This window comes from Heptranchias perlo, chromosome 2 (assembly GCF_035084215.1).
Source record: "Heptranchias perlo isolate sHepPer1 chromosome 2, sHepPer1.hap1, whole genome shotgun sequence".
NCBI lineage: Eukaryota > Metazoa > Chordata > Chondrichthyes > Hexanchiformes > Hexanchidae > Heptranchias > Heptranchias perlo.
In genome coordinates, this window is record NC_090326.1 from 44741331 (window position 1) to 44755425 (window position 14095).

At 44.1% G+C, this 14095-nt stretch overlaps 1 protein-coding gene across 2 annotated transcripts in view; it reads left to right on the forward strand.

Moving 5' to 3' along the window:
* The window catches only part of ulk4 (unc-51 like kinase 4), a 548729-nt gene that overhangs the window by 432775 nt on the left and 101859 nt on the right, over window positions 1–14095 (forward strand). For both annotated transcript variants that reach the window (XM_068001818.1, XM_068001817.1), the window contains exons 34-35: window positions 4129–4227; window positions 9666–9851. In XM_068001818.1, coding sequence (XP_067857919.1) covers window positions 4129–4227; window positions 9666–9851 — 285 coding nt within the window. The remainder of the gene's footprint in view (window positions 1–4128; window positions 4228–9665; window positions 9852–14095) is intronic.

The window sequence follows — 14095 nt, forward strand, 5'->3', positions numbered from 1 at the left end:
TATCCACCTTCCCTCATCTTTTCACACAGAAGAGGATGGTTGCTTCACTGTGTTTAAGAGCAAGAACAACAATGAAAACCCCTTTGTAACAAATGCATTTGGTGAGCTGGTTCCCAAAAAATGCTTTGATCATTAGAAGCTGCATTGTTTCATAAAAATCGTTGAGTGACACTGCAACCATAGTAACCCTCAGAAGAGCCAGAATTGTTAACATGAGGGTTCAGTACAATCCAAGATGGTGATGCACACACAAGACCATTGCACTTTGGTGTAATACTGTTTGGGGAAGAATTTGAGGCTTAGAACCATAGAAGTTTACAGGATGGAAGGAGGCCACTCTCCCATCATGTCTGTGCCTACTCTTCCTAGAAAAATCCAAAACAAATCCCATTGCTCTGCTCTCTCTCTCCATAGTCCTGTATCGTCTTCTGCTTGAAATATTTATCCAACTTTTCCATAAAAGATACATTGGTCTGTGCCTCAACCACTCCCTGTGACAAAACACTCCATGCTCCGAGAACCATTTGCTTCAAGAAATTTCTCCTAACCTCTGTGCTCACTCTCTCAATGATATTTGTAAATTGACGACCCCCCCTCATCACTGACTCCCCAACCAGAGGAAATCGTCTTTCCCTTTTCACTCTATCAAAACACTTCATATCATTTTAAAAACCTCCAAGCCTTCTCTGTTCCAGTGGAAATAGTCCCAGTATCTCAAGTCTCTCCTCATGACTATAGTTTCCTATCCCTGGCATCATCCTAGTGAATCTAAGCTGAACGCTGTCTCTGATTTTATTGTCCTGACTATAATGTAGTGCCCAAAACTAACTACAGAACAAACGTATATACATATAAAAATAATGGACAGGAAAAGACCAGCTGGTCCATCGAGCCTGTCCCATACAGTCATGGTCCCACCAGTGAACAAATGTTATCTGTTTTTAATATAGCAGGTCATTTGCTGTCTTTCTCTTCCTTCCGGATGTTTCTATGTTTCTGCCTCTCTCTTTTTTTTGGTTGTTTGTATACTCGGTGGCCTTGTAGGTAACACCTCTCTGTCTGCACACTGTGATTGCCTTGGCAACGGGCAGTTGGAAAGACTATCTGTAATCACCAGGTAATGTTCTGTGATTTATAAATGCGAAGGGTTCGAGGATTTCATTTCCACAACATTCACCTGAGGAAGGAGGAAGCCTCCGAAAGCTTGTGAATTTCAAATAAAATTGTTGGACTATAACTTGGTGTTGTAAAATTGTTTACAACAGTCATGGTGCAACTGAGCATTATGATCCCCAGTGGTTCCCTCCAACCATCAGCAACATACTCACCTGGGAGGAGCCAAAAAAGAAAGAGGAAAACCCTAGGCCATTGTAGGGGGAAAACATTGGGAAATTCCTCTCTGACCCCCCGCCCCCTGCAAAGTCGATCAAAACAGTTCCAGGAGACCACTATGATCATGAGACGTATCACCCAATACCCCACCTATCTTTTGTACATAGTGATATCAACCTCAGCCAGGAACTGGCAGGAAACCTGCACTCACTGATTTATTAGAGTTTTTTGAGGATGTAACCAGCAGAGTAGATAAAGGGGAACCAGTGGATGTCGTATATTTGGATTTTCAAAAGGCATTTGATAAGGTGCCACATAAAAGGTTGTTACACAAGATAAGGACTCATGGGGCTGGGGGTAACATATGGATAGAGGATTGGTTAACGGACAGAAAACAGAGAGTAGGAATAAATGGGTCATTTTCAGGTTGGTAGGCTCTAACTAGTGGAGTGCCGCAAGGATCAGTGCTTGGGCCTCAGCTATTTACAATCTATATTAATGACTTAGATGAAGGGACCGAGTGAAATGTATCCAAGTTTGCTGACGATACAAAGCCATGTGGGAAAGTAAGCTGTTAGGAGAAGAAGGAGTCTGCAAAGGGACATTAACAGGTTAGGTGAGTAGGCAAGAAGGTGGCAGATGGAGTATAATGTGGGGAAATGTGAGGTTATTCACTTTGGTAGGGAAGAATAGAAAAACAGAATATTTTTTAAATGGTGAGAAACTATTAAATGTTGGTGGTCAGAGAGATTTGGGGTCATCGTACAAGAAACACAAAAAGTTAGCATGCAGGTACAGCAAGCAATAAGGAAGGCAAATGTTATGTTGGTCTTTATTGCAAGGGGGTTGGAGTACAAGAGTAAGGAAGTCTTACTACAATTGTACAGGGCTTTGGTGAGACCTCACTTGGAGTACTGTGCACAGTTTTGGTCTCCTTATCTGAGGAAGGATATACTTGCCTTAGTGGCGGTGCAACGAAGGTTCACTAGATTGATTCCTGGGATGAGAGGGTTGTCATATGAGGAGAGATTGAGTAGAATGGGCCTATAATCTCTGGAGTTTAGAAGAATGAGAGGTGGTCTCATTCAAACATGCACGATTCTGAGGGGGCTTGACAGGGTAGATGCTGAGAGGTTGTTTCCCATGCTGGAGAGTCTAGAACTAGAGGGCTTAGTCTCAGGATAAGGGGTCAGCCATTTAAGACTGAGGTGAGGAGGAATTTCTTCACACAGAGGGAAGTGAATCTTTGGAATTCTCTACTCCAGAAGGCTGTGGATGCTGAGCCGTTGAATGTGTTCAAGGCTGAGATAGATAGATTTTTGGAATCAAGGGATATGTTGATTGGGCAGGAAAGGTCGAAGATCAACCATGATCTTATTGAATGACAGAGCAGGCTCGAGGGGCCGTATGCCCAACTCCTGCTCCTTTTTCTTATGTTTAACTGAACAAGCTGCCAACAACTTGGTCCAAAAGTCAATGCCCACCCCCCACCCCGCTGCAAAAAGAAAAACCTCCTGACCTAGTTCTTTGCTTATTTATATGCATGTCCCCATGATCTTCCCAATCTATTTAATTCAATAATCTATCCACATGGACACAGTCTCGTCCCTTCATTATTTTAGACTTCAGTCAAACCTCCCCGATATCTATACTTTTCTGGAGTAAGAGCCCAAGCTAGAAATTCTTTGTTACCTGATTTCAGGCGCATAACTGGCACAGTGCATACCTGAACCGGGAGGACCAAGGTATGCCTGAAATTGGGCCTTGGGCCACATTGTGATAATTGGGGCAAGCAGCTGGCACCTGTCGCCTCCAGAGGCAGCTCGCCCATTTCAATCCATCCAATTTGGGCCGCCTGCCTCATTGGCCACAGCCCTTAGTACTACTGGTGGGGGAGTCCAGAAGAAGGAGGCATAACCTTAAACTTAGAGCTAGGCCATTCAGGGGTGATGCCAAGAAGCACTTCTTCACACAAAGGGTAGTGGAAATCTGGAACTCTCTTCCCCCAAAAAGCTGTTAAAAATTTGAAAACTGAGATTGATAGATTTTTTTTAGGCAAGGGTATTAAGGGATATGGAACCAAGGTGAGCAAATGGCATTATGATACAGATCAGCCATGATCTAATTGAATGGCAGAACAGGCTCGAGGGGCTGAATGGCTAACTCCTGATTCTACGTTCCCATGTACCGGGGGGAATGGGGAGGAGAACAGGAGAGGGGAAAGGGGCAATTGCAGCTGGCAGCAGCCCTCAGGAGTGCTGTGGAGCCTGCAGGAGCATGTTCTTTTTACAATAACGAACTCATGACTCGCAAACAAGAAATTCCTGGTGACGTATGGCTTCAAAAACAAGTGACAAAATCTATTGTATTGAAATAGTTGAAAACTTTCCATCCATTGGTGACATTTGTTTCTAATTTGTTTTTAATTTTCTCTGCATTAAAACTATCAGTACATATGCAATCTTTGTTTACTTGCCTTGCTTGTGAACCTGAGTGTATTGGACTCAAATCCTGCTCCAGTTATCAAGCAGTTAACATGCAGATCACCAATTCCTATTTATAACATTTGATTGTCAGGGGAAATGGTTCAATGTATTGCAATACAAATATCAGTAAAACACCATACATTAACAGCTAGCTAATTATGGATTGAAGCATTTTGCCCATCCAGAAAATACTACGAAGTGTGTTTCTCGTTATCTTCCGCTGACATTTTTCACCACCTGCTGGGACTCATTTGTATCTCAAAAGAGCACACGCTGCAAGATTCCTTTTCATTTCTGTTTTCTCATTAAGGCGCAGAAATCAGGCACGGGAGGGGACACCCAGGCCGCTGAGGATCTTCTGCTTATCAATAAACCCCTGACAGACTTAATTAGCCTGCTTATTCAACTGGTAAGAATTCGCTTCATTACTGGATTGAGGGAATGTTGGGGTTTGTTTGCTCACTGTGGTTCTGTACTGAACTTCTTCACAGGTAGAACGAACAGGAACATTTATTGGCAGAATATTTTCAGATTAGACTTCAGATAAATTAGGTCCAAAAAAACAGTTTTTAATGAAATAAAAGATTATTTTTTCAAATTATTCAATTAAAATCAAATTTAATACTAGCGGTAAACCCAATATTGTTTCTAAATTTCCAAAAGTTTGTATTGGTCTAAAGACAGTATAAGAAAAACCTCACACAGGGGTGTGTTGCTTCAGTTAAGGTTTGACACTGGAACATACTTTGAAAGAGTATTCCAACACAGCTGTGGTATCACTCCCAGCAGCCCTCACTGTATCCAAGCAACGAGAAACCAATGCGATGAGGTCTACAATTTCTATCGTCACCCTGCTGGCATCAGTCCAGTATGTAGACACCTACATAGCCTACGCCACAATTATTTTTTATATTTATGTATACATATAATTTTATCTGAGCTATGACTCCAGTTGGAACAAGGTCTGATCAGATCATCCTCTTTACGGTGCTTAGAGTAAATAATGAGCTACTCAATTTGTCCATGGGAATAGCTTTTCTTGACACCTCTTGAAACTGATAAATATGTTTTTAATAGAAATATCAACACATAATAGTTTCTTTCCAGCTTCTCTTTTCTCTCCTCTCCTGAAGGCAGTGACTCACAGTTGAGTATTGCTCTATAGATGTCGGCAGCAATCCTGTAGTTTGCCCATATGGTCATTCTTCATTTGTGAGTCTAAACAAGGGGGCAAATTTTCCTCTTCAGCGCTTGGGCATAAAGCATCGTGTGGGTAGAGTGCAGATAGGGAAATTGGGTGTAGCATTCACGTACCATTTTAATTAATGGATGGTAAATTGTGCAGGCTGCCCCTCAATGATCCTCCCTGCCCAATTTTCCGATCTGCACTCCACCTGTGCGATGCTTTACCCCTAAGCACAGAAGCAGAAATTCTGCCTCAGGAAGTTTTTTTTTATTCATTCATGGGATGTGGGCGTCGCTGGCGAGGCCAGCATTTATTGCCCATCCCTAATTGCCCTTGAGAAGGTGGTGGTGAGCCACCTTCTTGAACCGCTGCAGTCCGCGTGGTGAAAGTTCTCCCACAGTGCTGTTAGGAAGGGAGTTCCAGGATTTTCACCCAGTGACGATGAAGGAACAGCGATATTTTTCCAAGTCGGGATGGTGTGTGACTTGGAGGGGAACGTGCAGGTGGTGTTGTTCCCATGCGCTTGCTGCCCTTGTCCTTCTAGATGGTAGAGGTCGCGGGTTTGGGAGGTGCTGTTGAAGAAGTCTTGGCGAGTTGCTGCAATGCATCCTGTACACACTGCAGCCACGGTGCGCCAGTGGTGAAGGGAGTGAATGTTTAGGGTGGTGGATGGGGTGCCAATCAAGCGGGCTGCTTTGTCCTGGATGGTGTCGAGCTTCTTGAGTGTTGTTCGAGCTGCACTCATCCAGGCAAATGGAGAGTATTCCATCGCACTCCTGACTTGTGCCTTGTAGATGGTGGAAAGGCTTTGGGAAGTCAGGAGGTGAGTCACTCGCCACAGAATACCCAGCCTCTGACCTGCTCTTGTAGCCACAGTATTTATGTGGCTGGTCCAGTTAAGTTTCTGGTCAATGGTGACCCCCAGGATGTTGATGGTGGGCGATTCGGCGATGGTAATGCCGTTGAATGTCAAGGGGAGGTGGTTAGACTCTCTCTTGTTGGAGATGGTCACTGCCTGGCACTTGTCTGGCGCAAATGTTACTTGCCACTTATCAGCCTAAGCCTGGATGTTGTCCAGGTCTTGCTGCATGCGGGCTCAGACTGCTTCATTATCTGAGGGGTTGAGAATGGAACTGAACACTGTGCAACCATCAGCGAACATCCCCGTTTCTGACCTTGTGATGGAGGGAAGATCATTGATGACGCTGCTGAAGATGGTTGGGCCTAGGTCTCTGCACTGAGGAACTCCTGCAGCAATGTCCTGGGGCTGAGATGTTTGGCCTCCAACAACCACTACCATCTTCCTTTGTGCTAGGTACGACTCCAGCCACTGGAGAGTTTTCCCCCTGATTCCCATTGACTTCAATTTTACTAGGGCTCCTTGGTGCCACACTCGGTCAAATGCTGCCTTGATGTCAAGGACAGTCGCTCTCACCTCACCTATGGAATTCAGCTCTTTTGTCTATGTTTGGACCAAGGCTGTAATTAGGTCTGGAGTTGAGTGATCCTGGTGGAACCCAAACTGAGCATCGGTGAGCAGGTTATTGGTGAGTAAGTGCCACTTGATAACACTGTCGACGACACCTTCCATCACTTTGCTGATGATTGAGAGTAGACTGATGGGGCGGTAATTGACCAGATTGGATTTGTCCTGTTTTTTGTAGACAGGACATAACTGGGCAATTTTCCACATTGTTGGGTAGATGCCAGTGTTGTATCTGTACTGGAACAGCTTGGCTAGAGGCGCGGCTAGTTCTGGAGCACAAGTCCTCAGCACTACAGCCAGGATATTGTCGGGATCCATAGCTTTTGCTGTATGCAGTGCACTCAGCCTTTTCTTAATATCACGTGGACTGAATGGAATTGGCTGAAGACTGGCTTCTGTGATGGTGGGATATCGAGAAGAGGCCGAGATGGATCATCCACTTGGCACTTCTAGCTGAAGATGGTTGCAAACGCTTCAGCCTTGTCTTTTGCACTCATGTGCTGGACTCTGTCATCATTGAGGATGGGGATGTTTCATGGAGCCTCCCTTCTCCCATTAGTTGTTTAATTGTCCACCATCATTCACGACTGGATGTGGCAAGACTGCAGAGCTTTGATCTGATCCATTGGTTGTGGAATCACTCAGCTCTGTCTATAACATGTTGCTTCCGCTGTTTAGTGTGCATGTAGTCCTGTGTTGTAGCTTCACCAGGTTGGCATCTCATTTTTAGGTACGCCTGGTGCTGCTCCTGGCTTGCTCTTCTACACTCCTCATTGAACCAGGGTTGATCCCCTGGCTTGTTGGTAATGGTAGAGTGAGGAATATGCCAGGCCATGAGGTTACAGATTGTGCTGGAATACAATTCTGCTGCTGCTGATGGCCCACAGCGCCTCATGGATGCCCAGATTTGAGTTGCCAGATCTGTTCTGAATCTATCCCATTTAGCACGGTGGTAGTGCCACACAACACGTTGGATGGTATCTTCAGTGTGAAGACGGGACTTTGTCTCCACAAGGACTGTGCGCTGGTCACTTCTACCAATACTCTCATGGACAGATGCAGCTATGACAGGTAGATTGGTGAGGACGAGGTCATGTAGGTTTTTCCCTTGTGTTGGTTTGCTCACCACCTGTCACAGGCCCAGTCTGGCAGCTATGTCCTTCAGGACTCGGCCAGCTCGGTCAGTAGTGGTGCTACCGAGCCACTCTTGGTGATGGACATTGAAGTCCCCCAGTCCCCCACCCAGAGTACAGTCAGTGCTTCCTCCAAGTGGTGCTCAACATGGAGGAGGACTGATTCATCAGCTGAGGGAGGGCGGTAGGTGGTAATCAGCAGGAGGTTTCCTTGCCCATGTTTGACCTGATGCCATGAGATTTCATGGGATCCAGAGTCAATGTTGAGGACTCCCAGGGCCACTCCCTCCTGACTGTATATCACTGTATCGCCAACTCTGGTGGGTCTGTCCTGCCTGTGGGACAGGACATACCCAGGGATGACACAATTTTGGCACAAGTCCCCAGATGTTAGTGAGGAGGACTTTGCTGGGTCAGCTGGGCTTGGTTTGCCTTTGTCGTGTCCGGTGCCTAGTGGTCCGACACCGGGTGGTCCGTCCGGTTTTATTCTTATTGTGACTTTCTGCAGCGAGATTGTACAACTGAGTGGCTTGCTCGGCCATTTCAGAGGGCGGTTAAGAATCGACCACATTGCTGTCGGTCTGGAGTTACATATAGACCAGACCAGCAGGTTTCCTTCCCTATTGGGCATTTGTGAACCAGATGGGTTTTTACAACAATCCAGTAGTTTCATGGCTACCATTACTGATACTAGTTTTTTTATTATTCCAGATTTTATTTAATTCATTGAATTTAAATTCCCCAGCTGTGGCAGGATTTGCACTCGTGACTCCAGATTATTAGTCCAGGCCTCTGGATTATTGGTCCAGTAACATAACCACTATGCTACCGCACCTGTGTAGTGTTAGCGGACAATTATTTGTGGGGTGGGGTGGCAACATAGGCAAGCCCAATCCTGCCCCCACCTAACACATGGGCACCTCTCAGCAGGTGTGACTTGATAGTGATCAGGAATGGAAAACCTGGCTGATTTTTTTTCCCCCTTCCCAACCCCTGGAGTTATAATGCGTGGCCACTGCTCTGTCTGACTTTAGCTGCTTCAGCACAAAATCCGAGGGATATTCTGGTCTGTGAGATTCAATGGCACACAGGATGATGCCCAAATCTTCTAACCAGAAAGGGATGGTATGGATGTAATAGTCATTGCTGTAAAACTGTGGATGAGATATTTTTTTTAAATAATGGTGAGCGGACAACTTGTATTTTTATCCCTGGCCACCCCAAGTCAACAACTGTGGCTGACATGGTGGGTAGGGAATCTGCTCCCAGGTCTTTGCCAACAAGAATCTCTACCAGCTATTTGGAAGTGCATGAGCGCAGCCCATGGACAACTCTCCCTCCCATCCTATGGGGAATGCCTGGCTTCCACGCATTACCAACCTACACCTGAGCAGTTAATGAGGCTGGAAAGTCAACAACTTTACATCCAAAATATTGGACCTAACATGCATTGTGCTTCAAAATGCTGCTCCACCAACCTTTTTTTTGAAAATAGTAACACTTTTATCTAGCTTTATCTCTTGCCTCCCCCACAAACCCTGGGGTGAAAAATCCGTTGCCCTTCTGCTCCACTCCAGGACATACGCCCTGCATATTTTCAGCCTCGATATCTTTCACTAAAACATATCCTCCTTCTCCATCTTTGCCACCCCTGCTTTATGTCATGTGAAGCACATTCTCCTTCCTCCATTTGTTCAAGGTTTTCACATGTGTGGTTACAATTTATAACTCATTAACTAAACTCATTTGTGGCAACTGATTAACCAAACATTATCGTGGCATCTCAATTAACCAATCTGCTAATGTAATCCAGTGTAGAAGCAGTACTGTTTGGTATTAAGTTGAAGAGAGATGTGACGTTTTGGCAGGGGCACTAGAGGGGAAAGTTTTCAAGTGTATGTGTATTTTGAGAGCAGCTGGTTAATGAATTTTGAAACAGGATTCTTTGATCTGGAAGAAATTTATGAATGCAATACCTCAGATTCAAGATACGTTGTATGTGTAACTTACCTATGTTATAACCAGTGTCTATTAATTTTTAGCTCTCCTGTGATGATCCAGATGTGCATGAGAGTTCATTGCATTCTCTATCGCTCATGGTTCAGCTGTATGGTGGTGAAAACCAAGATAGCCTATCCCCAGAAAATGTGGACTCTTTTGCAGAAGCACTGAAATGTAGAAGGGATCCAAAACTGCAGAAACTTCTACTTAGAGTCATCAAAAGGCTGGTGAGTAAAAGTTTCTAATAAATAGTTATGCTGTTAACAGAGAAGATGGCACATTTCTAGTTTCCTGTTTGTTTAAACATATTATTGATCTTTATTTAGCCAATCTGAATGACATTTTGAACAAAAAGATAAAATATATTCTGAAAAAAATAAAGAAACGGAGCCTCTGGTCTCTTCCTGTTCTTTGTTTTGGTTGATGATGGACAGCTGAGGGAGTCCAATACTTTGTGTATTTAAAAGGTTACGATTGACCCAGCTGCAATGTAGTTTAACTTCAGCAACTGAGTCTTTGAGATGTTTCTGAGGGACATAATAAGGCATGATATAAATGGAAGTCTTACATTTTTATGTTCCAAATGATAAAGAATAAAAAAACAAACAAATGGAAAAAATAAGCCAAAAAATAATCCTGTTACTGCTATCTCCACATATTTTTATGGGCCCTTTGAACATTTCATTTAGACTCTTGAAAATGTGTAAAGGTAGTCCCAGACTCTCTCAACATCTTTGGCTATCACAAGCTTTGTACCAGAATTGACAGAGAGGGATTGCTGAATTTACCCTCTGGTGTATCGGTCAGTGTGAAGGTCACTAAAGTCCTGGTCCCCAGTGATTACAACAGAGGAAATAATAACTTTTTTTTTTCTCCTCTGATTTTCTCTCCTTACCAACCCTTTCCTGAAGGCACTGACTCATGCTGGAATACGATACCATGTATCGGTGGCCTTCTGGTACCTTACCCTTGGGATCCTTCTTCATGTGTGAGCCTACACAGTGAATATTAGCGGGATATTTAACCAGAAACTAGATGGTCTAATCTTGGTTATTTCTGTCAATTCCAAACATGTGGTTATTTTGAATATTTTGCAGTGAGACAAAAACAACAACTTGCATTTACGAGCCTGGTTCTTGGACTTTGGAGAACAAGCAGAAAGGATCCTGTCTCCAAGGGGGCAAAAAAATGGTTCCCAGCTTCAGAGGGAAATTTTTGTCCAGCCTTGACGGTTTGATTGTTTAATGGGTGAGCCTAAATGTGCATGGCCTGAGAGATTAGTTCACAGACTATTAGCAATCCTCAAGAAGATCACGTAAGCACATGACCTAGAAATTCCACTTGAGAGGAGGAGGCTGGAACTGCAGGACAATCCTGGCAGGGGTAGGAGCAATTTGGAGCTGAACAGTGGTGTGGGTGTTTCTTAGGCCAGCCCCAGTTACATCCAGGGACAACTTTGGTGGCATCCGGGGTGGGGGGGGGGGGGGGGTTCCCTGGCAAAACCTGGAAGTTCTGCCCGGCTCGCCCTGATAGGCCCATTGAGATGTCTGCTGAGAGCAAAAGTAGCTCCCATTCTGGGCCTAGTGAAGGCCCCAACTGGGAAAGTCAGGGAGGCCCTCCAGGAAAAACTAACGCCATTGGTACCTCTCTCATCATCCTAAACTGGGCCTCAGGCTCCCTACTTGGAGTATTGCTCCAAGTTTCCAGCTGCAGTGTGGGGTTGATGCCTCTATCGGCACAGGGCACCTTCGTTCATATTTAAATTACTCCAATCCTGAGATTTGGGGCAGGATCATTGACTGGCAAAAATTGCTAGCGGAAGTCCAGCGTACTGCAATTCCACACGCGAGATAGAGTCCACGGAAGCTTTAGGCTATGGTGCTTGCAACAACAAGTGGAAGAGAAAGATTTGCTCTCAACCTTCTACTACCTCTTGCCAATCGAGGGGGTTGGGAAAACTGGTAGCCAGCAATAGGCGGAACCATTTCGTGGGGCCAGAAAGAGCACTGAGTATTATACAACTGACTATGCCTCCTAACTAGGTGTCATCAGCAAACTTGGATATCCAACTATCTATTCCTTCATGCATGTCATTAATATATATATATATAATAAAAAACTGAGATCCCAGTACAGATCCCTGGAAAACACCACTTGTCACATCCCGCCAATCAGGAAACGTTGCCTTTATCCCCAACACATGTCTCCTACCTCCTAACCAATTACTAGCCCAGGTCACACCTCCAATTCCGTGTGCTTTCATTTTTGCTAATAATCTCTTGTGTGGAACATTACCTTCTGAAAGTCAACATCCATAGACACTCCCCTATTCACCATGTTAGTGACCTCCTCAAAATATTCAACTAGATTAGTCCGACATGACCTACACTTCACAAATCCATGTTAACTTTCTCTGCTCAGCAAGTATTTATCCAAGTGCTGAGTCACTCTGTCTCTGATGATAGATTCCAGTAACTTCCCCACAACTGATATTAAACTGACGGGTCTGTAGTTCCCTGGTTTCTCCCTCCCACGTTTCTTAAACACTGGAGTAAAATTTGCAATTTTCCAAGTCCTGAATCTGGAAAGCTTTGGAACATTATGGCTGACACATCTGCAATGTCTTCACCTATTTTTTTTAACATCCTGAGGTGGAAACCATCAGGTCCTGTAGATTTGCCTATCTTATGTCCCATTATTTTCACCATTACTTTTTTTTTACTTCTATTAAATCCACTAAGTTCCTCCCCTTGTTTTATTTTTAGGCTCCCATGTACCGCTGGTATATTGTCCTCTTCCTCCACTGTGCAAACAGATACAAAGAACTCATTTAACAAGTTTACCAGTTCTTTATTGTCCATTATAGTCTCACCTACATCTTTCTTTAAAGGGCCCACGTTCCCTTTTATCACTCTTTTTCTCTCAATATATTTATAAAAACTTTTGCTGTTAGCTTTGATATAAGAACATAAGAAATAGGAGCAGGAGTAGGTCATTCGGCCCCTCGAGCCTGCTCCGCCATTCAATAAGATCATGGCTGATCTGATCCTAACCTCAAATCTAAATTCATGTCCAATTTCCTGCCCACTCCCCGTAACCCCTAATTCCCTTTACTTCTAGGAAACTGTCTATTTCTGTTTTAAATTTATTTAATGATGTAGCTTCCACAGCTTCCTGGGGCAGCAAATTCCACAGATCTACTACCCTCTGAGTGAAGAAGTTTCTCCTCATCTCAGTTTTGAAAGAGCAGCCCCTTATTCTAAGATTATGCCCCCTGGTTCTAGTTTCACCCATCCTTGGGAACATCCTTACCACATCCACCCGATCAAGCCCCTTCACAATCTTATATGTTTCAATAAGATCGCCTCTCACTCTATCTGAACTCCAATGAGTAGAGTCCCAATCTACTCAACCTCTCCTCATATGTCCGACCCCTCATCCCCGGGATTAACCGAGTGAACCTTCTTTGTACTGCCTCGAGAGCAAGTATGTATTTTCTTAAGTATGGAGACTAAAACTGTATGCAGTATTCCAGGTGCGGTCTCACCAATACCTTATATAACTGCAGCAATACCTCCCTGTTTTTATATTCTATCCCCCTAGCAATAAAAGCCAACATTCCATTGGCCTTCTTGATCACCTGCTGCACCTGCATACTAACCTTTTGATTTTCTTGCACTCGGCCCCCCAGATCCCTTTGTACTGCAGTACTTTCCAGTTTCTCGCCATTAAGATAATAACTTGCTCTCTGATTTTTCCTGCCAAAGTGCATAACCTCTCATTTTCCAATATTGTATTGCATCTGCCAAATCTCCGCCCACTCACCCAGCCTGTCTATATCCCCTTGTGGGTTTTTTATGTCCTCCTCACTCTCTACTTTCCCTCCCATCTTTGTATCATCTGCAAACTTTGATATGTTACACTCGGTCCCCTCCTCCAAATCGTTAATATAGATTGTAAAGAGTTGGGGACCCAGCACCGACCCCTGCGGAACACCACTGGCTACTGGTTGCCAGTCCGAGAATGAACCATTTATCCCAACTCTCTGTTTCCTATGAGATAACCAATCCTCCACCCATGCCAGAATATTACCCCCAATCCAGTGATTCTTTATCTTGAGCAATAATCTTTTATGTGGCACCTTGTCGAATGCCTTCTGGAAGTCTAAATACACTACGTCCACTGGTTTCCCTTTATCCACCCTGTACGTTATGTCCTCAAAGAACTCAAGCAAATTTGTCAGACATGACTTCCCCTTCGTAAAGCCATGCTGACTTTGTCCTATTAAATTATGTTTATCCAAATGTTCCGCTACTGTCTCCTTAATAATAGACTCCAAAATTTTACAAGATTTGTATCCCTTGCAAGATTCATATTCCCTTTTTGTTCCTCTTATTACTTTTTTGTATCTCTTTGTTGCTTTTTATAGCTCTCCCAGTCCTTTGGTTTTCCACTTTTCCATGCATTTGTA